The 27,786-nt window shown below is 41.3% G+C and overlaps 1 protein-coding gene across 1 annotated transcript; it reads right to left on the bottom strand.

The window, feature by feature from the left end:
• Positions 1-5,231: 5,231 nt before the first annotated feature.
• On the bottom strand, positions 5,232-27,333 carry LOC142200914 (synergin gamma-like). Its single transcript, XM_075271667.1, has 6 exons — positions 27,233-27,333; positions 17,646-17,696; positions 16,701-16,797; positions 14,282-14,442; positions 5,716-5,823; positions 5,232-5,393 (listed from the first exon to the last, which is right to left on the bottom strand). The coding sequence occupies exons 1-6, from the start codon at positions 27,251-27,253 to the stop codon at positions 5,232-5,234; spliced, it is 600 nt and encodes a 199-aa protein (XP_075127768.1). The 5' UTR covers positions 27,254-27,333.
• Positions 27,334-27,786: the final 453 nt, after the last annotated feature.

Here is a 27,786-nt window from a genome sequence, read left to right on the forward strand (position 1 = left end):
CAAACTCCACTATGGTGAAGACCAAAGAGCTGTCAAAGGACACCAGAAACAAAATTGTAGCCCTGCACCAGGCTGGGAAGACTGAATCTGCAATAGGCAACCAGCTTGGATTGAAGACATCAACTGTGGGAGCAATAATTAGAAAATGGAAGACATACAAGACCACTGATAATGTCCCTCGATCTGGGGCTCCATGCAAAATCTCACCCCGTGGGGTCAAAATGATCACAAGAACAGTGAGCAAAAATCCCAGAACCACGCGGGGGGACCTAGTGAATGAACTGCAGAGAGCTGGGACCAATGTAACAAAGCCTACCATCAGTAACACACTACGCCGCCAGGGACTCAGACCCTGCAGTGCCAGACGTATCCCACTGCTTAAGCCAGTACATGTCCGGGCCCGTCTGAAGTTTGCTAGAGAGCATTTGGATGATCCAGAAGAGTATTGGGAGAATGTCCTATGGTCTGATGAAACCAAACTGGAACTGTTTGGTAGAAACACAACTTTTCGTGTTTGGAGGAAAAAGAATACTGAGTTGCATCCATCAAACACCATACCTACTGTAAAGCATGGGGGGTGGAAACATCATGCTTTGGGGCTGTTTCTCTGCAAAGGGGCCAGGACGACTGATCCGGGTACATGAAAGAATGAATGGGGCCATGTATCGTGAGATTTTGAGTGCAAACCTCCTTCCATCAGCAAGGGCATTGAAGATGAAACGTGGCTGGGTCTTTCAACATGACAATGATCCAAAGCACACCGCCAGGGCAACGAAAGAGTGGCTTTGTAAGAAGCATTTCAAGGTCCTGGAGTGGCCTAGCCAGTCTCCAGATCTCAACCCTATAGAAAACCTTTGGAGGGAGTTGAAAGTCTGTGTTGCCAAGCGACAGCCCCAAAACATCACTGCTCTAGAGGAGATCTGCATGGAGGAATGGGCCAACATAACAACAACAGTGTGTGCCAACCTTGTGAAGACTTACAGAAAACGTTTGACCTCTGTCATTGCCAACAAAGGATATATAACAAAGTATTGAGATGAAACTTTGTTTCTGACCAAATACTTATTTTCCACCATAATTTGCAAATAAATTCTTACAAAATCAGACAATGTGATTTTCTGGATTTGTTTTCTCATTTTGTCTCTCATAGTTGAGGTCTACCTGTGATGTAAATTACAGACACCTCATCTTTTTAAGTGGTGGAACTTGCAATATTGGTGACTGACTAAATACTTTTTTGCCCCACTGTATATATGAATATGACTTAGCAAATAAAACTGAATAATATAACTGAGCAGCGTTGAAGCCCATAACTCAACAATTGCAGGTCCTGCATGGTGTCTACTATGATTTGATGTTGTCACATCGGTCCTGGAGTAGTATTTGCACATTGAATATGTGACTGCATACAGTAGTACATACTTTGCATGTTGAATGTACAGTGATTCCACACTTACCAAGTTTTGAGAAGGTTGTTAACTTTTTACAAACGGAGATTCATACAACTTATTTGGACTTTGTTCGGCTAACTTGAGGATCCCCAAAACGTTCTTTGTTGGTTTTATGACCTCTTAAACCAAGATGTACCATTTACCGTATCTGATGTTTTTCTTACATTGTATTCTGTACCTTATTTCTACTGAAAATGTTTCAATAAAAATTATTAAAAAAGCTTTGAGAAGGTATATCAGGTAGAGTCTTAAAAGTGGCCCTCTTACTTTATTCAGTGTACATAGAATTCACCTCCAGCCTAACGAAATACAATCTTCACACCCTTATAAGAACACAGACATGGTGGCACATGTCCCACTTGGATAAAACCAATAACTTAATCAATTAAACTTTAAACCTAATAATTAAAACAAATGAAGACACAACAACTTTTAGTTGGATAAAATAGGCTGCAATGTTTATTTGCCCATAGAAAATAAATAAATTAATCAATCAAGTCTTTAATAAATAAATAACCATAAAATATTTTAATAACCAAACGAAAACTGTAAGAATCCATAAACTATATAAATGTACCATTACAGTCCTCCCAGCGCTGGCTGGGCGACTAAAATCCCCACTAATAAAGCACTTGTAACCAGGGCGGGTGGGCAGGCTTCTTCTTCCTCCAGCTGGTCTTCCGTCAGAAACTGCCACACTTCGAACAGCTGGATCGTCTTTTTATAGCCAGAATTCCTGCCACTACCGCACATCTGGCCAATCAGCTGATGTGCCCGTTGCCGGTCAGAAAATACAGAACCTTCCAGAACCTGCTCGTGCCTTAGTTGACCTGCTTTAACCCCTAGTAAGGACCATTTGTAGCAAACTTCAGAAATAGGGGGGAGGACAAAGAGGTTAAACCATTAATAGAATTAAAACAAAGTGAAATAAAATTATAAAATCATCCCAGGGATAGTGCCACCATGTTCGTTATACACTCAAGGTGGTGCCCTTCACTAGACAAGCAAGGATTAAATACAATCTCCAGACCCCCTAAAGAAAGGCTGCTACAAGACCTTCTAAATGAGTCCAGACCCAGCAGATATTTACCGTATTTTTCGGACTATAAGACGCACTTTTTTTCCTCCCAATATGGGAGGAAAATGTGTGTGCGTCTTATAGTCCGAATGCAGCGTGTGCAGCGTCTGTGTCCTGTCTATGAGAATCAAAAGGAGAGCAGCACGGTGCCTGCCTGCTCTGCCCCTCCTTCCCTGTCTGTGTCGCGTGTTTGCAGGAGCGAGATATGAGAGGCAGGGAAGTAGGGGCGGGCCAGACAGGTGAAGGAAGCATGGTTTCAAGCTTGCCGAGAAAACCACGCCTCCTTCTCCAGTCTGGCCCGCCCCTCCTTCACTGCCTCTCAGATCTGGCTCTTGCAATGAAGCCACACAGACAGGGAAGGAGGGGAGGGGCAAACGGGAGGAGGAGGCGTGGTTTTCTCGGCAAGCTCGAAACCACGCCTCCTTCACCCGTCTGGCCCGCCCCTACTTCCCTGCCTGTGTGGCTTAATTGCAGGAGCAAGATCTGAGAGGCAGTGAAGGAGGGACGAGCCAGATGGGTGAAAGAGGCGTGTTTTCAAGTTTGCTTAGAAAACCACACCTCCTTCACCCGTCTGGCCCGCCCCTTTTTCTCTTCTTGCATAGCTTCACTGCAGGGTGTCTCTTTCCATCCATGGATGAGAATAGATAGATAGATTAGATAGATAGATAGATAGATAGATAATGTTCAAATCACCCCCATATCCCTAGAATACATATAAAACAAAAACATTACTGTGAAACACATACACATTTGGCATCCCTGTGTCCGAAAGCCCCCGATTCTATTTACATTGGTGAAATATTATATTATTAGGTTATTAAATATTTCACCAATTTTTTTTCCTTAAATTTTTTTTTTCTCCCTATTTTCCTCCTCTAAAACCTTATGGTCCGGTGCGTCTTATAGTCCGAAAAATACGAAAAAAATCTCTCTGTTCTTGAAGCTTGTAATCCTCTTCATTCCTGGTTGGTGCTACAGTCGAGATCTTGCTATTGGCCTATTGCAAGGACTTTGGTTGTGGCTACAGCCTGGAGAGTCTACAGGCCTTATGAGAGTCTGGTCTTTCAAAGATTCTCCAAAGAATTCTAGGAGTTTGCAATCTAGGTACAGTGGTCAGTCGCTGTTGTGGGCCTGCTTTTTTTTTTTTTCTTATCTTCACAATGACTGATGGCTAATAGAGTAGTTTGTTAGCTTTGTCAGGGATAAACGCTACAAGAATGCGGATCAGTGAAGTGGCAGAAAGAGGAAACAAGAAAACAGGTGAAACCCTGTGATGGAAAAACTTTAGGCTAAGGCCCCATGTTGTGGAAGTGCAACGTTTTTTGTTGCAGATTTTGCCAGCAGTGGATTGAGCAGAAGGATGAAATAAGAGCCTCCTACATATTTCCCATTCTTTTCGTAGCCATTCTTGGCTTTGGCTCAAGAAAACGGAGCAAAATCTACAGCAAAAAAGGTTGAATTTCTGCAACATGGTGCCTTAGCCTTAAAGGGGTTTTCCGGGCAATTTTTTTTTTTTTTTTTTAAAAGGTCTGTTAGTACTATTAATGGGTTAAATGTACACCATATACTTTTAGCAGTATTTTGAGTGATTTCTGTGGGAGCTCCTGGGACCTTCTGCATTTGTTTCCCTGGTGTTAGCTTCCTGTATACCTTCAACACCATCTCCCTGTCACTACTCCTCCTCCTCTCTCGCTCCATTACACCGCCTTCCCTGTCTCCCTAGTTAAGCTATCCCGCTCACTACTAAAATCCCCCTACCCATAGCATCATACTTACCTAGCTTCTAATGTGTGAGACAGATCCTCCATTCTCCTTTACTGTGCGCAGGCTAGAAGTACCTGCGAGGCCTGCGCCCTAGATATGGAGTTTCTTCTCTGCTTTTCAGGTCTCGCAACCACCTCCAGACTGTGCAAGCACTTGAAGAGAGGGTGAGGAGATGAGCCATTCCAAGACAGGAAGGCATATAAGTATTGATGAGGGGGGGAGGGGAGGTTACTGGTGAAATTCCGTGTCCCTGGGGCGGTCTTGTAATTACTCAGGGATAAGGGTAATTATGCATTTTATTAATATAAGTAGATTAGAAGAAGTTAGGCAGTGAAGGAGGTTTAGTCCAGGGGTTAATTTGTATCAGCCCCTTTAAGTTTTCCATAATGGTGAATACAGACAGCCAGAAGCTGCAGATAAGCTGCAGTTTATTCTTTTATTTTGACCAAGATCAGGAGTGTATGTAGAAGAAGAAAGAAGTGCTGCCTTATATTTTCTAGTTCTTTTTGAAGACACCCTTGGCTTTGACTTAAAAAAAAAAAAAAAAAAAAAGACGAATCTGCATCAATGTGGCATGAGCCTATCCTGAATTATAGTTCTGATGACCTATCCGTTAAATGTCATATCAGTGGAGTCCTGACTCCTTTTATGAATAGGCCATCAGATTTAGGAGAGCGCCGCTTCCTCTTCTCACAGTGACATGTCCATCGGTCATGTAATCATGCTCCAGCTCAGGCCCATTCAAAGGAAGCTGAATCAGATCATTGGGTGTCTTACTCCCAGTACTGACAATAATCTGATGATATCTCTCCCCCATCCCCCCATTTATATCAATGCAGGGGATTTGGAAATTCTGACTGCTGGGCAAAATTAAAATAGGGTAAAATAAATTAATTTGTCCTTGTAAAGGTCCATAAAATCCCAATATCTTCTTAATGTCACAACTCATCCTTGTTAAGTTTCACACAAGCAGAACAGTTACTGTGACAAGCCAGATTGGGCAAAGTAGAGTCCACACAGTGTAGCCAGAAGTTGGCACAACTGGGGTGATACAAACGTCCTCCAATATTAATCATGCAGTTTTTTTCTTCAGATGATAACTAGACAAAAAATGAAAAACAGGTAATTGCAACAATTGTGATCTTTAATATTTTTTCCCCAAAAAAAAATCAGCTCCAAACAGGTCTAATGATTGCATGTAATATTGTAGCTCAATCCCTTCATTTTAATTGATTGGAGCTACAATACCATGTTTTTCTGATCCTGGACACCCGTTTTACACTTGCAACATACAAGTCAATGTGAGCTGTGACAGAATTTACCAGAAAGGATTTACAGAAATTGACATCTATGGTAGTGCATTATTACTACGGGGGTGCAATGCAATAAATAAAGTAATTTTTTATTTTCTGGATCACTCACTTTTTCCACTGATCTGTCCAGAAGACAAACTCCACAGCAACTTTGGAGACATGGACTTGAGTCAGAAAACACTCCTTCAGCTACATCTTCTAAAGCAGATTGTGAGGGCTGTAGAGGTGGAGACAAATTACACATCGCATAAGTTTACACCTAGATATTTTAACACACAGCAAAAAATTTTAATTGCACCATTGGCAGGGCTGGTTCTAGCTTTTCTGCTGCCTGAGGCAAAAATTTAAATGGCGCACCCATCACCACCCACGTAAGAAAATTAGGCTTGACTACCACTGCACATGAAAAATACAAAGAACAGAAGACACCGAGCGCTTATATGGTGTAGTATTCAGAACACAATGGTAATGGTTACCAAAATGGCCTCTTACCTTGACCTGTTGTGATAGGTCACAACAAACAATAACACATGCACAATTGACCATGGTGGCCGCAGCTAATTCCCTTTGAATCAAACAACAGTGGAAATGGGTCCCTCAAGGTATAAAACCAGTCAGGTAGGAGGAGTGGGGTACAGCGCACACAAACCAACAACCGAGCTGATGATCTTCAAACAATTTATTTAGTTAAGAAGCACTACGCGTTTCAGGCAAATAGCCCTTCCTCAGGTGCATACAACTACAAAAAAACAACAAAACAAAACCACACACATACCAGACATATTAAAACATTCTGCTAAATTATGTATAAAAATCTATAAAAATCACATAAATAAATATGCACATAGACTGCATTCAATAGATGGCCCTTGATGCTTGTGCAACAATGGGACGATTAAGACCACTTAAATATATGGTTTGATGAATAGGTTACTGAACAAGTACCTAGATGGAATATATTGTAATCTAACAAATACCAGTGTTTCCTAGTAAAGAAGGATAACACACTACAAAATCTCATACATGTGCTTGATGAACATAAATAAAATTAAATACAATTAAATAACATAATTCATAAAATCATTCATCCATATGGAAATATATATAAAATATATAAATATAGAATAAATAATGATGTTTAGTACATACCATATAGTTAATTTATCACTATTTAAAAAATTACATAACTCCCCTATTGTACATCACATTGCTAATATTTAGTTATATTCTCAAGAGTTTCATTGAGACCCAGTGGACTCATGGTATTTATGTTATAGATCCAATAGATCTCACGTTTGTTCAAGCACCCAAAACAGTTCGGTACTCCTTCAGGTACCTGATCAATAGGAATGACTGTAAAGTCACGAAAATTACAGGAATGATGTTGGGCTGCATGCCTGGACACACTGTGTTTTAAAAAAAACATTCACTACGTTGGAATGATGCTTATTAACACGCTCCCTAAGTGTCATAGTGGTCCACCCAATGTATTGGAGGCCACATGTACATTCCATTAAATAAATTACAAAGCTGGAGGAAAAGTTTGAAAAATATTTCATACTAGCTGGTACCCGCGACTTTGTCTGTGGTGATTGTAGAAGTGGGTATATACAGGCGTGGGTAAGGTTTTCGTACTGTGTATAAGGTATGGGATATGAAATGTAACTTTGTATCTTGTTTTTGCTGTAATTCAGAGAATACGTGAGACTTTTGTGTTGAAGTTACTTTGTATTTGAGCTGCTATATATACGGTGTTGTGAGAAACTTTACATAGTGACTTTGGGACAGAAGGATTTGAAGTTCCCGTCAATGGCATTTTTTGATTTTCGTTTTTGACTCCCCTCCTTCTAAACCCCATAACTTTTTTATTTCTCCGCTCCCAGAGCCATATGAGGTATTAATTTTTGCGGGACAAATTTTTCTTTATGATGCCTCCATTATTTATTCTATATATTGTACTGGGAAGCAGGGAAAAAATTCAGAATGGGGTGGATTTTAAGAAAAAATGCATTTCTGCGACTTTCTTACGGGCTTTGGTTTTACGGCGTTCACTGTGCAACCAAAATGACATGTCCCCTGTATTCTGTGTTTCCTTACGATTCCGGGGATACCAAATTTATATGGTTTTATTTACATTTTGACCCCTTAGAAAAAATCCAAAACTGTGTTTAAAAATTTTTTTTTGAAAAGTCGCCATATTCCGACAGCCGTAACTTTTTTATACGTGCGTGTACGGGGATGTATAGGGCGTCTTTTTTTGCGTGACCGGGTGTACTTTGTAGTTCTACCATTTTCGGGAAATGTTATTGCTTTGATCACTTTTTATTCAAATTTTTATCAGAATCAAAACAGTGAAAAAAACAGCGGTTTGGCACTTTTGACCATTTTTCCCGCTACAGCGTTTACCAAACAGGAAAAATATTTGTATAGCTTTGTAGAGCGGGCGATTTCGGACGTGGAGATACCTAACATGTATGTGTTTCACAGTTTTTAAGTACTTTTATATGTGTTCTAGGGAAAGGGGGGTGATTTGAATTTTTAATCCTTTTTATTTTTTTTTATAATTTTTTTTTACTTTTTTTAAACTTTTTTTTTTGCATTTATTAGACCGCCTAGGGGTATTGACATGGGTGGGCGGTGTCGCGGATTGTCAGAGCGATGGGAGTCGGCAAACATGGCTGCTCCGGAGCGTTAAAGAGAGCTTCCTGGAGTAGCGTTAAGGGGAGGGGCAAAGTGGTAAAGTATATGTATATGTGATTGTGTGGGGTTAGGGGCGAGGCTGTAGAGGGCAATATGAATTTTGTGGCTTGCTATGGTCCAAAGTGTGTGAGATTGCAGAGATGGTGGTGTGAGTTTGGGTTTTGTGGGGGTCCTGGCACAAATGTATGTGCGCTATTGTGACGAAAAGTAGCCTATTGTTTAATCGGGTGTATTAACTATGTTTGTGGAAAATTTCAGCGAAATCGGTGGAGCGGTTTTTCCGTGATTGAGGAACAAACATCCGAACATGCAAACATCCAAACACACAAACCCACAAACTTTCACATTTATAATATTAATAGGATGAAACTCTTGAGTCCACTGGGTCTTAATGAAACTCTTGAGGATATAACTAAATATTAGCAATGTGATGTACAATAGGGGAGTTATGTAATTTTTTAAAATAGTGATAACTATCTGGTATGTACTAAACATTATTTATTATATTTAATATACCTTATTTTTCGGACTATAAGACGCACTTTTTTCCCCCCAAATTTGGGGGGAAAAGAAGGGTGCGTCTTATAGGCCGAATGTGGCGCCTGGCACCCGCCGTAATAGAGAGGTGGAAGCCGGCAAGTGATAGACGCCATTTACAGGTGCCGGGGCCTGAGACATCGCTGCCCTGCCCTTCATGAAGCCAGCAGCGGGAGGAGTGATGCTATTCCGCTCCTCCGTGCCCCCGCCGCTGGCTTCATGCAGGGCAGGGCAGCGATGTCTCAGGCCCCGGCGTCTATCCCTCCCCGGCATCCGCCTCTCTAGTACAGCGGATGCCGGGTCAGTATCAGCGGCCCCTTCTCCCCCGAACCTGTGCCTCCCCCGTACCTGTAAAGATGCAGGCCGGCTCCTGCGCAGCGATATCGCAGGAGCCGACCTGTTCAGGTGACAGCCGGGAGCCTAATGAGGCTCCCCGGCCTGTCACGGCTATATTAGTATTGCGGCTGGTCTCTATGACCAGCCGTAATACTAATAGACAGAATGTCCCATAGACGGCAATACAGTTGTATTGCCATCTATGGGACTTGCGATCAAGTGACCGCAGGTTCAAGCCCCGGGGGGGGAATAAAATAGTAAAAAAAAAAAAAAAAGCTTTAAAAATATATAATAAAAATATGAAATAAATAAAAGTTCTAAATCACCTCCTGTCCCTAGAATATATATATATAAAAGTAGAAAATCATATATCATAAACCACCGTTTTTTTTTTTTCAATAAAAGGTGATCTAAGCAATAGATATTCCCCAAAATGGTATAACTAAAAAGTACTTCTGGACCCGCAAAAAAAAAACACCCTATGCATCCCCGTACAGCTGCAGGGTCACCTGTCAATGTGGCCTTGCAGCTGTTGCAAAACTACAACTCCCATATATTAAATATTTTACCAGTTTTTGCTTCAAAATTTTTTTTCCCTATTTTCCTCCTCTAAAACCTAGGTGCGTCTTATAGTCCAGTGCGTCTTATAGTCCGAAAAATACAATTCCATATGGATGAATGATTATATGAATTATGTTTTATGTTATTTAATTGTATTTCATTTTATTTATGTTCATCAAGCACATGTATGGGATTTTGTAGTGTGTTATCATTCTACTATCATTTACTAGGAAACACTGATATTTGTTAGATTACAATATATTCCATCTAGGTACTTGTTCAGTAATCTATTCATCAAACCATATATTTATGTGGTCTTAATCGTCCCATTGTTGCACGAGCATCAAGGGCCATCTATTGAATGCAGTCTATGTGTATATTTACTTATTTATTATGTGATTTTTTAAAAAACATTTACCGTATATACTCGAGTATAAGCCGACCGGAATATAAGCCGACCCCCCTAATTTTACCACAAAAAACTGGGAAAACTTATTGACTCGAGTATAAGCCGAGGGGGGAAATGCAGCAGCTACTGGAAAATTTCAAAAATTAATATGGTCAGAGTTTTTGGGTGCAGTAGTTGCTGGGTGCTGGGGAAGGGGAGGGGGTGTTTTGGTTGTCTGCTGCCCTTTCCCTGAGCTTGAGGACTGTTTTTTTCCCCCCATTTGGAATTCAGCCTGGCTGAATATAGGGTATCTGCAGTGCTCCTATTAACCCCTACCCGACGGAACAGGAGCACTTCAGATGCCCTATATTCAGTAGACCAGGCACTTTCAGACACAGGGATATGGATATGTGCTTCACAGTCATTTTCTACTTTTGTATGTATTCTAGGGAAAGGAGTGATTTAGAACTTTTATTTTATAAAAAACTTTTTTTTTTGCACTACTTTATGTGAGATTCTATACATTGATATTGTGGCTGGTCATAGATCCCCCTCACCCTTTTTTGCTGACTCGAGTATAAGCCGAGGGAGGCTTTTTCAGCACAAAAACTGGGCTGAAAAATTCGGCTTATACTCGAGTATATACGGTATACATAATTTAACAGAATGTTTTAATGATATGTCGGGTATGTGTATGGTTTTGTTTTGTTGTTTTTTGTACTTGTATGCACCTGAGGAAGGGCTATTTGCCCGAATTGCGTAGTGCTTCTTAACTAAATAAATTGTTTGAAGATCATCAGCTTGGTTGTTGGTTTGTGCGTGCTGTACCCCACTCCTCCTACCTGATTGGTTTTATACCTTGAGGGACCCGTTTCTACCACTGCACATGCACAGCCTGAAACAGATACTTCACTGATCCCACGTCACATATGAGCAGTGATTTAAAAAAGGCTTGGGATATATACCCAGCTTCAGTGTTCACCTTAAAGGAATTGTCCAGTGTGGGGAATCGCTCAGATAGATGCTCGATAGCAGTGCAGGAAACAGGGACACAGACACTGGGTTGCACACAAGTTCAGGCTTTATTTACTTGCAGTGCATTAATTGCCTTTGCAAAGGCACACATAACCAAAACAAAACTCTTCTCGGCTGAGAACTAAACTAGACAAACAAACTTTTCCCTGTCTATACAGAAGCCTGGCTACCAGACTCCCACCTTGGCAACAACAACGGGTGGCACAGTACCTGCTTTGTATGTTCAGTCTGAACAGGTCCACTCTGTCAGTGTGGTGCCACACTTCTCAGTCTTCACACACAGACTATTATCAGGCCTTGATTAGTCAGCTGACCTCCCTGGTGTGGGCCTTTACCAAACACCCTTAAGGTGCCTGGCTGGAATGTACCTGTCCTCCCAGACCACACCCTTCACTCTCTCACACCAGGAATAAACACATTTACCAGTCCTTGGCGCTTCTGTGCCTGCTGCCACAGTCCATTTGGTCATGCACCATGACTTAGTCCCTTAGTGCTCCATTTTTTGAATTAAAGCATTGTCCGAATAATTGGTTGAGCGCGGTGATTCTTATTTGAACTTCGGTCCTTATCTAATAATGACTTAGTCCCTGGAATCCCTGCGCTGCAGAGGCTGGTCACTGATGTCACTCAAATAAGTCAGCTGTTATATCGCATCCTGATGCATAGTGATGGAAATGTAACACACTCAGCCTATTACAGGGCTCAGTAGTTTCTGACATCATTCACAACATCTCTTAAAGATGCCTGAAGACCAGAGCCCAAGGAAGATGAGTAACACTTATGTTTTATCACCTCCCTGGGCCTCTGATCATTATACTCTGGGGACTGAAGAGACCATTAGTTATGGGCATGTTCAGTCCAAATGAAACCACTGTGTGAACCTCACAAGATAAATCTCACGAGATACTCATCTTGCCTCAGAGCAGATGTGACCCTGGCCATCACTGTAATGAATAAATTGAAAAACGGGTTGTTGGGAAAATTATCAGGAACTATTGTTCCCACTTAGGCATGGATTTCAGGGCTGTGGACCTGGTAGCCCAAAGCAATGAGATTCCTATTTTCCCACAGCCTCACTCCTGTTCCTTCATGTGTGGCTGACAGCTGTAGTCAGAAAGATGCAGTAAAGCTCCTCCAATTTAATGAAAAAAAAAAATAAATAGTGATTGACTTCATCTAAAATAACTAACCAAACATGCATCTAATTATCGATAATTGTGTAATGTAAAATTAGTCATTTATTTTGACGCTGCAGTTGGTGACATTTTTCCTTACTTCAACTGCTCAGTCTTATGGGTTTTCCCAATAAAGGGTGCCAACAATCACCCACTAAATACTTTTTTATTGGATGGCGGCACCTTTTACTCAGTGATTATTGCTGCATGCAAATACAGCCAATGAGCGCTCATTGATCAGGAATGAACACAATTGACCTGTTTCGCTGGCCCTTTTATATGGACTGGCCAAGGGAACATTTATCATGTCTGGAATGGCAGTTCCCAATAATTCACTCATGTACAGCCTTCAGCTGGAACAATGTAATATCTAAATATAAATTGCATCAGAATCACTGCTAAATGTGCAAGAGATTTGCAAATGATTTTTTATGTTACTCTATAGAAGAAAAAACCTCTGAATTCAAGCTGAAAGCCAAGTATACGATGAGAAAAATAAACGCCTACACTTTTCGGGGGGGGGGGGGTTGTTTTGTGTTGTTTTTTTTTTAAAGCTACTCAGTTCACTACTATGGACTATAGTATCAGATGAAAGAGGTATGATGCAGGGGGATGCTCGCTGGCCCTGGGGAATGCCCAGAGTGCTCGGTGAGCATCATTAGCATATCGGTTTTACCGATTTTTAAGAAAAACGGGGGTGGGGGTCTTTGGAAAAACTGGGGGCAGCACCTGAATAGCCTTCAGGCATATGAATAGCTCAAAACATGTCTTGGCAATGATAGAGCCCCTTTAAATCTACAAACCTACCTACCTACAAAACCTACCTAAAAGGTGACAGGGCTCTCCAATAATCAAACCAACTAAAGATGCCCAAGATTGATTCAAAGAGTCATACATTTATTACTGCATCATCAAATACTAAAATATCTATTAGAGACAACAAAGAGGATGAAGATGAAACAACCCAACTCTAGCCATCAAAAAGCATTCCCCCAATGCTAAGCCACATTCAGTATATGGGATCCATGTGGAATTATAGTGATATATGACAGCATGGTACAGAACTGACAAAGTTTGTCAAGACAAGTAAAAACTGAATGAATGTTGTCAGAAAACTAGATTTCATGATACCTAGTTTTGTCAGGATGCTTTCTGCATAGAACTATTTAGTTTTAGACTTCTTTGTTATTTTGTTGCCATTATAAAAAACATATTCTTGCATTGTATTTTCTTTGGTTGGTTTAAGTATTTTTATGCACCTACAATATACTGTATATTCTTGACCCCTCTGTGGTTATCTTGGAGACTGCAGCTGCTGGGCTAAAGGTTGTGAAGCGTTGAACTCTTGGAGATACACAGGCTCTTATATTACAGAATCACATTAACTAGGGTGCAGATACATTACACATTGCAGACATTTCTGTGACTATCATGTAGCTGAATGAGACGAGCTAATGTGCTTCTTGCAGAAGGAGCCTCATTCAGATATATGGAACACATTTTCAGTTGCGGATATTTCTGCAACAAATCACCCATACAGTTCCAGGATGTACTCTCACAATCCTCGTCTACTGAAGCCATCTATTGTCTGCAGCAAGTGCAGGTCACACAGAAATAAGTCCACATGGCTTCCCTGCAGCTCATCTACAGTATAAACTACAGTCTGTTTTATGACACTCTGTAGACTTAACTCCATACTGGTTGATAGCCTCTAATGGCAAACAAGAACCTTTTCCCACCATTACAAAGTGACAGGTGTGTCATTGTATAGTGCATATAAAAGGCATAACAGACTTTAAAGTCAGAGGATCGGACCACTGATAACAGTGAAGGATGAGGTGATATATACAAACTATATAGCGTCACTTCTCATGATGGTACTGGCCCTTTATAGCGGATGAAAAGAAAAAAAAAATGCAATAAGAGCACAGTCCTCTACTCACCAATGCTTGTAACAAGCTTGGACAAATAGACAGGAATGCCTGCAAATTATTCCATGATAGTTCAATATCCCTGAGGACAAGTCGTAGTCGCTCACAGTCAATGTTACGTGTTCTCATCCCTCCTTCCATTCTCTTTGACAGCCTGTACACTTCTACTACACCTACAATATAAAAGTTACAAATATTCATAGAAACATGAGAATGACAACGCAGGGATTTTATTAAATCTTACAAATAGTTTCACAGCAATTTTCTTGCCATTCTTGGAACAGTCTACGTGACTGCGTCCATATGGTTGCATGCTAGGCAGATACCAAGGTGATCAGTGATCCTTATAACTACTTGATTAGTTTATAATCATGTATAACCAAAGTCATATCCAAAGTGAGATGGTCACTAACTCTTAGTCACATCCTTTACTGAAATCTGTAATAATAACTCAGAGATCCATTGTCAGATATGGTGGACCAAAACCTTTGTTGCTCAGAACTGTGCCCGAGCACATCTTTGGATTTACTAATACTGCGAGGGTTTCTTATTTATTCCTGGTTTATTTTTGATTTGGTGACTGCGGCTTGATTTCTAACTTCGTTTTTGATATAGTTCCTGATCTGCTGTTCTTCCGTGTCTTCCTACTAATCCACTTCGGTGTCTCTCAGGCTTTCGGTCAGCTGCCACCTATACTGGGACTCTAAGATGTAGTGACTTAGTGGTTCCCTGCAGTGCATTCCACGTCCCTGTATAATTAAGAGGTGAAAACCAGGGCACTACTTAAACAGCACCCTCAGAAATAGCCCATGGCACAGTGGGTCCACAAGCCGTTGCCTGTGACACCAAGGAAATTGGGTCACATCATAAGCTGCTCCTGCAGAAATCCGAATGTAAAGTCTTATTTGTGTATGTGAGAATTAATAAGAGGACATTTATAAAACGTCTGCTAATTTTACACATATGGAAATATATATATATATATATATATATATATATATATATATATATATATACACTCACCAGCCACTTTATTAGGTACACCTGTCCAACTGCTCGTTAACACTTAATTTCTAATCAGCCAATCACATGGCGGCAACTCAGTGCATTTAGGCATGTAGACATGGTCAAGACAATCTCCTGCAGTTCAAACCGAGCATCAGTATGGGGAAGAAAGGTGATTTGAGTGCCTTTGAACGTGGCATGGTTGTTGGTGCCAGAAGGGCTGGTCTGAGTATTTCAGAAACTGCTGATCTACTGGGATTTTCACGCACAACCATCTCTAGGGTTTACAGAGAATGGTCCGAAAAAGAAAAAACATCCAGTGAGCGGCAGTTCTGTGGGCGGAAATGCGTTATTGATGCCAGAGGAGAATGGCCAGACTGGTTCGAGCTGATAGAAAGGCAACAGTGACTCAAATAGCCACCCGTTACAACCAAGGTAGCCAGAAGAGCATCTCTGAACGCACAGTACGTCGAACTTTGAGGCAGATGGGCTACAGCAGCAGAAGACCACACCGGGTGCCACTCCTTTCAGCTAAGAACAGGAAACTGAGGCTACAATTTGCACAAGCTCATCGAAATTGGACAATTGAAGATCGGAAAAACGTTGCCTGGTCTGATGAGTCTCGATTTCTGCTGCGACATTCGGATGGTAGGGTCAGAATTTGGCGTCAACAACATGAAAGCATGGATCCATCCTGCCTTGTATCAACGGTTCAGGCTGGTGGTGGTGGTGTCATGGTGTGGGGAATATTTTCTTGGCACTCTTTGGGCCCCTTGGTACCAATTGAGCATCGTTGCAACGCCAAAGCCTACCTGAGTATTGTTGCTGACCATGTCCATCCCTTTATGACCACAATGTACCCAACATCTGATGGCTACTTTCAGCAGGATAATGCGCCATGTCATAAAGCTGGAATCATCTCAGACTGGTTTCTTGAACATGACAATGAGTTCACTGTACTCCAATGGCCTCCACAGTCACCAGATCTCAATCCAATAGGGCATTTTTGGGATGTGGTGGAACGGGAGATTGGCATCATGGATGTGCAGCCGACAAATCTGCGGCAACTGTGTGATGCCATCATGTCAATATGGACCAAAATCTCTGAGGAATGCTTCCAGCACCTTGTTGAATCTATGCCACGAAGAATTGAGGCAGTTCTAAAGGCAAAAGGGGGTCCAACCCGTTACTAGCATGGTGTACCTAATAAAGTGGCCGGTGAGTGTATATATACATACACACACACACACACACACACATACATACATACATACACTGTTATGGTATATATATATCTACGGTGGACAAGAAAAGCTTTCACTCTGTTGTTCCTGTAACCCATTACTAAGTTATTTTACGCACTGATAATATTACAGCAACTCAATGTAACAGACTGCTGCAGCCCTGACAAATATGACGTATTTACCCGATATATAATCTGCTCCTCGAGAAGACTGAAGCACTTCACTGCACACCGAGGGCTGACTAATGCTGCATAGGATTTCATTGGCCTTCTGTATCACCTTCACATTGAAAAGAGAACAGGTTTAAGTCATTTCATACATCAGCGATTTTACATAACACTCCTACTGTGCAGTACACAAATGCATATAATCATCTTCACTTAGTTTCATAGCTCACTTGAAGGTTTTCTCCTAATGGGTTATATAACTTAGGCTCTGACGGTGGCGCTATACTAGTGTATTTACACATAATTATTGGGAACTTAAAAATGTCAACATGGAGATACAATAGTCTGAGCATATGGGGGAAAGAAAGTGTCAAGTGATTGAATTGTATACAGAGATTGCCCATACATTAAAGAAATGTCTTATGTTATGGCTGTTTATATTTACTATTAGGAGTTTTTGTAGTTATTCCTACATCTATATTATGACATTTACATATTTCTTAACAGTGTAACCTAGAAAAAGGTATATTGTGGTGTCATAATGGTTTGCCAGACACTGAATAGATGGTTCTTTACAAAATCACCACCAGACAACCTATTCAGGGGACCAATTCAGGATACAAGTTTGAAAATAACATATGCAGTATATTGTGACAACTTTGTTGACTTATATAAAATTCTCCCTGTTGTGAATATTAACATCAAAAACACATTTTGATGTCCAGTGGGCGGCCTCACTCAACGATAGACAGCATTCCCTATAAGAACGTATACACAGAGATGACTGACTGCTACAAAGTAAAAATACCCACTCTTAAGCCAAAAATAAGCAGAGGTTTAGAAGTATAAATCAAATGAGATACAGAATTATTTTTAAACAAAACTATACGTAAATCTCCTCTTATAATGCTGCCTGCATATAGGACTGCAATCTCAATAAAGTCACATCTATCCCATTACCTGATGTATGTTCTTTAAGCAGGTCTTCAGGTGAGCAGTACATGCATCAAGCTATATAACAGAGAAAAACAAACAATAAAAGATAATAGACAACGTTTTGCCTTTACATGAATACTTATGCCAATATAATGATGGTAACCAGATAAACAAAAAAAAAATAATCTTTCCATATTTGATGGACTGTACAAGTGAAGTAACGGGACCCTACTTCACTTTAATATTGCCATGACTCCCAATTAGGTTACTGTTTATACTCGAGGCCCCTAATTTTACCACCAAAAAAATGGGAAAACTTATTGACTCGAGTATAAGCTGAGGGGGGAAATGCAGCAGCTACTGGAAAATTTCAAAAATTAAAATGGTCAGAGTTTTTGGGTGCAGTAGATGCTGGGGAAGGGGAGAGGGTGTTTTGGTTGTCTGTCTGCCCCTTCCATGAGCTTGAGGACTTTTTTTTTTTCTTTTCCCCCACTTGGAATTCAGCCTGGCTGAATATATAGGGCATCTGCAGTGCTCCTATTAACCCCTTCCTGACAGAGTAGGAGCATTGCAGATACCCTATATTCAGCCTCGCTGTGGTCAGGCTGAATTCCAAGTGGGGGGAAAAAACCCAGTCTTCAAGCTCAGGGTAGGGGCAGACAAACAACCAAAACGCCACACCCCCCTCTTCTTCCCCAGCACCCCAAACCCTGACCCCCCATCAATATCAATAGGGGATAAATACTTGGAAAATCAACTCTTACTATTCATTTCAACTGGGGGGAGGGGGGATATTGTTTTATACAATCCAGAAAGTCTGTATTGTTTGCACGGTGTAGATTTTCTTCAGGTTGGACTCACATTCTGCTGCGGTTGTTCCAGAGAGAGACCTGTCCAGCCAGAAGGTCCACAGGGAGTGCAGCGGAATGCCCTCACTGTCCGGCTCCTGCAGCAGCTCTAGGCTGGTGAGCTTGTTCCGGTGATGGTTCAGGTGCAGCTGCTCGTCGCTCTCCGCCTTCAGCTGCCGCTGATCAGGACCCGTGGGGAGCACCATCTTCCTGTGGACTCGCCAACATCGTTGCTAAGTTAGTTAGTGACAATGCTGGCGGGGGCAGCGTTTCGGCGGCGAGTCTACAGGAAGATGGCGCTCCCCACAGGTCCGGACCGGCAGCAGCTGAAGGCGGAGAGCAACAAGCAGCTGCACCTGAACCATCACCGGACTGAACTCACTGGCCTGGAGCTGCCACAGGAGCCAGACAGTGAGGGCATCCCGCTGCACTCCCTGCGGACCTTCTGACTGGACAGGTCTCTCCCTGGAACAGAATGGGAGTCCAACTTGAAGAAAATCTACACCGTGCAAACAATACAGAGTTTCTGGAGTGTATAAAACAATATCCCCACCGTTGCACTACGCTTGACTAGAGTATAAACCCGAGGGGAACTTTTTCAGCATGAAAACTGTGCTGAAAAACTCTGCTTATACTCGAGTATATACAGTAAGTTCAGAGGTTTTTTTTTTTTTTTTTTTTTTTGGGGGGGGGGTTATGTAGATTGTGAGCCCCACATAGGGAAAAAATTTTTACATTGTGAGCCCTATCAGTATGTCTTTGGATTATGGGATGGAAATCCATGCAAACACGGGGAGAACTATAAGTTCAGAGTTTTGAAGATGGATTTTTGATGTGGAATCTGCTTAAAAAACTACTACCACCGGTGTAGTTGAGCTAAACACACACATTCAGCACTGCTTCATCACGCCAATAGAATGCATTGGCCAGCACTGATTGGCCAGAGTACGGAATTCGGCCAATCAGCGCTGGCTCTGCTGGAGGAGGCGGAGTCTAAGGTCGGACCAGAATGGAGACTGGTGTGGAGCGATCTTAGACTCCGCCTCCTCCAGCAGAGCCAGCGCTGATTGGCCAAAGTACGGAATTCGGCCAATCAGCGCTGGCCAATGCATCCCTATGGGAAAAAGTTTATCTCACAAAAATCACAATTACACACCCGATAGAGCCCCAAAAAGTTATTTTTAATAACATTCCCCCCTAAATAAAGGTTATCCCTAGATATCCCTGTCTGTACAGCTATCCCTGTCTCATAGTCACAAATTTCACATTCTCATATGACCCGGATTTGAAATCCACTATTCGTCTAAAATGGAGGTCACCTGATTTCGGCAGCCAATGACTTTTTCCAATTTTTTTCAATGCCCCCGGTGTCGTAGTTCCTGTCCCACCTCCCCTGCGCTGTTATTGGTGCAAAAAAGGCACCAGGGAAGGTGGGAGGGGAATCGAATTTTAGCGCACTTTACCACGCGGTGTTCGATTCGATTCGAACATGGTGAACACCCTGATATCCGATCGAACATGTGTTCGATAGAACACTGTTCGCTCATCTCTAGTAATGACCTATCTTCAGGCAGAATCTGCAGCACACATTGTCTACACTTCATGGTTTACTGCACTGCATATCTTCATATGATAAAAAAAGTCTGCCCCAGAAGCAAACCTTGTATGGAAGAAGCTCTCCAAAATTACATTCCACAGGGCATGTGATATTTTTCTTTTCTTTCTGTTGTATTCCATATGAATCTGGCATTTAAAAAAAAAAAAACACCCAACACACTCACACAAACACCTCTGTATGATTCTGTACACGAAGGTACATTGGATCCATAGTGGTCTATGATGCTGGTAATCCCGGCCTGCCCGCAGCTTGACTGTCCCATACTGTTTATAGCTCAAGGAAGAAGGGACTCCTAGCATCTTAGATCACTATGATGGAAGGAGTCCTAGTCTTGAACTCTGATCCCAATAGGACTACATTTATGCCCTTTTTCCTTTGTAATAAATGCCTGCCCGAGTAGTTATTTTGGTAGTCACCAAGCTTTTAAATATGAACAACTGTGTTGAAGAACCATTGTAGTAAAGACATAGTAATAGTAGTAGTAGTAGTAGTAGTAGTAGTAGTAGTGGTTCCTGGGCTTTTACAACCATACTCTGAGTACTTACCAGCACGGCCATAACTTAAGAGGGTGCAAATTCCTCCAGGCCCAGTAGTTGGGGGGGGGGGGGGGAGCATAAGGTATCTCTTATCAAAATGAGAAGCCCAGTTCTAAAATTGATTGAATTATGGTTGGGGGAATGGTATGGATTTTGTATAGGGACTCAAGAGCTTCATTTTACGCCTCTGCCTACTGGTCCACTATATGAAGCAGTAGGCACTCCTTGTCCACCTCTGCAAATTTTCTGTATAATACTGTTACTGTATAGTACTGAAATAGTTTCTCATTGACAATGTCTCTGTGCTAACTTTCTGGAAGTATAAACCAGATATAACAGACTGTGTTAATGCTTTCCGGCACAGGACACATCACTAATGTGCTGTAAAATGCAAAATGCATCTGTGTTTATATCAATGACACCATTCAGACCTGACTGCAAACAAACCATCACAACTTCCAGATGTTATGTATGATAAAATAGCTCAGGTGGGGAGAGATTAGATTCGAATTGCCTTTTGGCAAGAGAAAAATGGCATAAAGGAAATTTCTATCTGCGCGGTGCCCCTACCTAATATGCTCAGATATTTCAGTAAAGTTGTCAACATATGGCTTCATAGCTTTAGGAAATTCTCAGATACCAATTTTGCAAAAATGATAAGCGGGCACACAAAGAATGAGAAAATGTCTGTGCAAGATTATTGGCAAGAGTAGATTTTTTAAAAGTTAGTTTATATATTGGGTCTCCATTTCTTGTACAATCATGGTGACCGGTAAAAAGATATAAGAAGATATTGTTTTATTTGACCAAGTGATTCTCATCAAACGGACAGGAGGCTGAACTGCAGGGATAGATGTTCAATATACATAAAAGTGGTGGAATAAACACCGCAAAAGTGCAGCTTTTTACAGTCACTGCAAAGTGGATGGGACTCTAGTGAATCCCATCCACACATTGCAGAAAAATATGCACAGTGGAAATGCTGGTTTTGGAAATCGCAACATGTCAATTATATCTATAGAACGCTAGCAGCTTCCTATAGGTATAACGGAAGCAGAAAATCCACAGAGGAACCCTTTGTGGACTTTGGGTGCATTCACACTACGTATACGGCAGCTTATTCTGAACATAAAACACGTTCAGAATCAGCGCGTATAAAGCAGTTCCATTCATTTCTATGGGAGCCGGCATACGAGCGCTCCCCATTGAAATGAATGGGCTGCTTTTTTCACTACGAGCAGTTCCATTGAAGTGAATGGGATGTGCTGGCATGTACGGCTAGCTCTGCTCATGCCGAGCTGTACACGCGAGCACTTTCCATTCACTTCAATGGGAGTGCTCATAGTGAAAAAAGCAGCCCATTCATTTCTATGGGGAGTGCTCGTATGCCGGCTCCCATAGAAATGAATGGAACTGCTTTATACGTCGCTTATTCTGAACGTGTTTTACATTCAGAATAAGCTGCCGTATACGTAGTGTGAATGCACCCTTTCTGTGAAATGCACTGCGGAAAAAACTGTTATATCTTGCCACCATGGTTTTTTCCCTCTGTTTTTTTTACTGTGATCCACTATGTGGGGCTTTAGCTTAAAAAAACAATCATGTGACGGACGTAAGGATGAAGGGAAAAAAAAAAGCCATATCCGTATACATCAAGTTTCAGCTTTATTATTCCATGGCCATTTCAAAAAAACTTGAGTCTTCAGTAGTTGATACCTTTTTTAATGGCTAACTAATAATGAAGACAGATTACAACGTTTCGAAGCTCTCGGCTTCTTTTTCAGGTATACCTCAAGAAGAAGCCAAGAGTTCCGAAACGTTGTAATCTGTCCTCATTATTAGTTAGCCATTAAAAAAGGTATCAACTACTGAAGACTCAAGTTTTTAGTTTTTTTATATTCCCTACCCACTGGCTAACACGGTACAAAAACAAACATTTTACTTATGGCCATTTCAGTCAATTTACTCTTGGTTCACAGCTGCGTTTGGTAATCTGTTTGGGGAGTACGCATAGGGACCCCCCTGAACAGACCACCAAACGCATTTGTAAGCGGTGTGCAGTGAAAGCACACGGACCCCATAGACTGTAATGGGATCCGTGTACTTGCCGCGAGATCTTCGCTTGAGTCATGTGGACAGGAAAATAGATTGTGAAGTAATTTCCCGTCCACATATTCCCTGAAGAGATCTCGCAGCAAGCACACAGACCCCATTATAGTTTTTGGGGTCCATGTGCTTTGTCTGGCACACTGCTTGCCAGTGTGTTTGGTATTCCGTTTGGGGGGGGGGGGTCCCCATGCAGACTCCTACAAATGGTTTACCAACGCAGATGTGAACGAGGCCTTAGCTTGTTTATGGTCAGCTTAAGGCATACCTAAACTTTCAAGCAACTTCTGATTTTATGGTTGCATTTTTGGTTACACTTTATTAACATATTTTGAATCTTTTGCATGAAATCCTGTACTGAATTCCATTTTCTGTCTCCTGTGTATTCTTTAACCTGTTGCTAACAACACAAATCCTCACTGCATCTGACAGTTAAGCCGGTTGCACGGTCGTGTGCTAACTGGGTACCATTAATGAACGGCACTGGCAGCACACGGGGGACACACAGATGTCATACAAGTGTTGCCCGTGCACCGGCCGTTCTTCTGTGGCCCCTTTTATTCAATGCTGCAAAATCATAACAGGAATAGATCTGACAGCCCGCACAAGTGACCCTGTAATTCATGGTCAAGTGTATGGGCCATAGAAATGAACGAATCCGTGTGCTATCCAGGAAAAACCTGGATAGAACACTGACCATTCATATGGTTGTCTGTAAGGGGGCTTATTGTGGGTGTAATACAGAGAAGCTGAGACTGAAGGGGAGTTCTCTTTAAACATTTATATATGTGGATCTGGTATTTATTAAATTTGAGATTCATGTCTTACAAATGACCCCAAGGTCACAGTTCTACCTTTATTAGTACTGGATCTATCCCCAGCGAAGTCATAGTAGGGATTGTGAGCTGCTGCAGCTGTATATAAATATGCCAATCTGACTGTTTTCTGGTGATCGCTACAGAAATCATAAAAAGTTGAACTATGCCTTTGATATCATATGAAAGAAGAGATTCTCATCCTTCATAGGACACCAAAACCTCAAGTCATAATGTCTGAGATATAAGTAATATAACATTTCCCCCCAAGCTTCATCTTCTCTGTATTACAGCCACACTCGCATCAGAAACAGTGAGGATTTCTGTTTCCATTAACAGGGGAAAGAATGGATAGAGGACAGAAAGTGAGTTTCAGCGCAGGATTTCAAATAAATGTGCCAAAATCTGTTAATAAAGTATACCACAAAAAAACTATTAATGACACAAATACTGCCCAAAAAAAATAAAAATAAAATAAAAAAAATCAGAAATTGTTTAAAAGTTTAGGTATGCTTTAAACAAAACCTTCATGGTGCTTAACACTCTTGTGACATCCAGCCCCTAAAAGGGTACATTCACATGGAGGAATTTGTAGAGGAGTTAATGGCATTCTTCTGCCTCAAATTCCTTTCCAAAAACAGCACTGACATAAAAAGTAATTATAATATGAAATGGTTTCAGCCTCTCTATTATTGCTCAATACAATGCTTATATGTTAGTATCCCTAGGCAAGTGACTTGTGTGAATGGTATATAGGAGCACAGTGTCCAGTTGCTGAAATTGCAACTAATGATAGTGAATCTGGTTTTGCTGAAATCCAGCAATTGTATTTTAAAAACAATGAGAGTGAATTAATCTATTCACATGTCCCTTTTTTGACAGACCTGTAAAATGGAAAGTTGGATGCTACAGATTTTGCTGTGTTTTTATGAGCCAAAGCCAAGAATGGCTACAAAAGGAATCGGAAATAGATAGGAAGTACTTTTACTTCTACCTTCTGGTCAATCCAATCCTGGCTTTGGCTCAAAAAAACACAGCAACACCTGCAACAAAAAAAAGCTGTGTTTCCGCAACGTGGGACCTTAACCTTAGGCAGGCTATTTTCTCATTGGGGGTCATTTATCATTTCTGAATTTTTTTTGTACCATTTTTTGACATGTGCTTATGAATTTATGTTCATATACTATATTACACTGCTCTTACCAGTAGGACTACCTCAGCTAATTGGAGTTTGCTGATAAAGCCTGGTCTGTTATCTCTCTATGTAAGCACTCAGATAATACTGCGTCCATTGTGTACAAGCATTTGCATATTATCTGACCTGCACCACTGAGACACTGAAATGGGAAAACTCCTTTTATCCAAATTGGCAGTTTACCAATTTTAATGCCAGCAAAAAGAAAATCTAATTTGTCGCAAAATTCTGAAACAATGAGAGCTATGAAGAGAGCCAGAAGTCAACATTCTCCTCAAGCGGAGCTCAGGGGGATTGAGCAAACTACGCATCTAGGCTCTTACATCAGCCGAAACACTGCAACAGGCGAATCATCGACGCCAACAGAATACTCATCATATGGAGTACCAGTCAGCTGCTAAGATGACGTTAACAATCATGGGCACGGCGCGAGAAACGAGTTCAGCGGCCGGCCAGCTTGACAGCTGCTGAAACGCCGAAGTAGGCGTATCAACGACGCCAACAACATGCTCATTATATGGCATCCCAGACAGCTGCTGAGATGCCAGAACAATCACGGGCACGGCGCAAGGAACAAGCTCAGCAACAGGACAGCTTGAGAACTGCCAAAACGTCGGTGCTGGCGAACCATCGACAGCAGCAATTTGCTGAATATAGGCAGATCATCAATGCCAACAACACGCAGACTAAGTTGCAGGCAGAGGCTAATATTGTTTTTTTTTTGTTTGTTTGTTTTTTTTTTTTTACACACTACCCATGTACTAGAGTGCAGTTTCCCTGTTCTTGTGCCTTTTTGAAAAAGGTACATTGCATATATCAAATTTCAATCAAATGTATTATTCCCCCCCAAAAAAGGAAAGTAACCTGGTGTAAAATAGACACAAATATATGACAAATCTTGGGTACACATCACGAAACCTAAAAACAATGTCACAATTAAAAGAAAATGGGGCAGATTAAGGCTAAGGCCTGGTTCACATCTGCATTCGGGTTTCTGTTCAGGGAGTCCGTTTGGGGCCCCCCTGAATGGAAACCTATTTGCATAAAAAAGTGGTTAGTTAAAGGGGCTCTATCATTGGGAAAAGTCATTTTTAGCTAAGCACATACTTGTATAGCCTTTAGAAAGGCTATTCCACACCTACCTTTTGTATGTAAATTGCCTCAGTGGTTTTTGAATGAGACCGGTTTTATCCATGTGCTAATTAGTCTCCATAGAGCACAGGAAGTTCTCAGCGAGCACGGTCTCTCCTCTCTCTGCTGTGTGTGAGAGCAGAGAAATGAGTCCTCAGCAGCAGCCTGTGCTGTACACACAGCAGAGAGGAGTGCTCGATGAAACTTCTGGGTGCATGCTGGAGACTAATTAGTGTATGAATAAAAACGGGCTCGTTCAAAAACTACTGAGGTGATATACATACAAAAGGTATGTGTGGAATAGCCTTTCTAAAGGCTATACAAGTATATATTTACTTAAAGAGGCTCTATCATTGGGAAAAGTCATTTTTAAGGAAACCCGTGAATCCCACAGACTATAATGGGCTCCATGTGGTTTCCGCATGAAAAATGCGGAGAGAAAAGTGCTGCTTGCAGGATTTTTTTTTCCACATATTTCATGTGGATAAAAGATCAGAATGGCCCAAACACAGATGTGAATCAGGCCTTAGACCCCAGATAGTGAGCTGCAACCAAAAAGCACTGTGGGAGAAAATGCAGTGGAAACACACTGTGGTTATTCCCACGGCGATTTTCACAACAGGTTTTTGAAATCCCAGCATGTCCACTGTGGATATTTTTCTGCAATTAGTCAGAATCCCATCCTCTTTGCAGATACTGTAAAACGCAAAATTGCGGCATTAACGCTGCGTGGGGCCTTAGGAAGGCTTCATAGCCACCGGATCTGCTGGGTTGTGACCTATGGAAAGATGTACAACTGATCGTAACTGCAAAGGTGGCTGAGGAGTTGTTAAAAAAAAAAAGAAAAAAAAAAGTCAATTGTTTTATACAAAACATTGCAACGTGTAAAACAGGTGTACAAGGCATAATAGCACAATAAATATAAAAAAAAAATCCTACAAACCCCAAATAACACTATGTATGTAGACTTTTCATTAATCTGCCACTGGTTTTAATGTAACATCCAGTTGCATCGCTTTTGGCAAAAACAAAACAAAACAAGAAACAACTAATAAAAACAATAATGTGAATAACACTGTGTGTGAATGTAGCTCTAAGAAAACAGTTCCTACTGCAGGTGCTTTCTGAATATTCATAAAAAAAAACAAAAACCCTTTTCTTAGACACAAGAAGAGGAATTGCACTGCTATTACATTGTGTACAATTGTCAGGTTTATTGTGTGCCGTCAAGTAACATCAAAGCTTTTACTACTGAGCTGACAGTTCACATTATGCAGTCTTTACTCACACAGTAGTTAGTATGTAGATGTGACAACATGTGTGCACACGGCTTTACACTATAGTAACACCAAGTATACTTACCCCAGAGGGTTCTATAGCCATTGCTGTGTCCCCACCTGTGTTACAGCAGTGAGGAAATAGAAAAGGAAACACAGGTATAATTCAGGTTAGTCAGTTCAGTGCCGTCGTATGTCTCTGTTCAGGCTCTAGTAGGCCCCATTGCCATCTAGCTCTGTCCTCACTGAAAACAAAGCAGGTAAAAGAGTGCAGGAAGTTTCCTGGGAGTGGTTGTGTGGAGGCCAAGTGACACGTTACCTCAGGCAGCCCTACCTGGTCATTACAGTGGAAGACATGGAAGTGCAAACATCAGCTACACATAATCCTGTGCGTACTTACCCAAGTGTTACCTCCTTATGGTGGAGGACAATAACTATTCTGTCTGTACAGACAGGTAAGACACACAGCTGCTTCATTCTATAGGTGAGTGCTACAGCTGAATATAATCTCTGCATCACCAAACCAAGCACTATATAGACTGGAGACCTAGCACTACACATCTGGAGCTAAGGGTGCTACTACAGGGGCTGGTTTTTGTTTTTTTCTTTTCTCGATTTTCAGAATGACTAAAACTGATC

The sequence above is a fragment of the Leptodactylus fuscus genome, chromosome 1 (assembly GCF_031893055.1).
Source record: "Leptodactylus fuscus isolate aLepFus1 chromosome 1, aLepFus1.hap2, whole genome shotgun sequence".
Taxonomy (NCBI): Eukaryota; Metazoa; Chordata; class Amphibia; order Anura; family Leptodactylidae; genus Leptodactylus; species Leptodactylus fuscus.

What these genes read in the sequence shown, in the direction of transcription:
- LOC142200914 (XM_075271667.1), bottom strand. Translation starts at nt 27,253, where the DNA reads ATGGCTATAGAACCCTCTGGG. An exon ending in GCTTAAAGAACATACATCAG is followed by an intron (nt 16,798 to 17,645) that starts GTAATGGGATAG and finishes TTCAATGTGAAG; the next exon opens with GTGATACAGAAGGCCAATGA. An exon ending in AGGAGCAGATTATATATCGG is followed by an intron (nt 14,443 to 16,700) that starts GTAAATACGTCA and finishes TTTATATTGTAG; the next exon opens with GTGTAGTAGAAGTGTACAGG.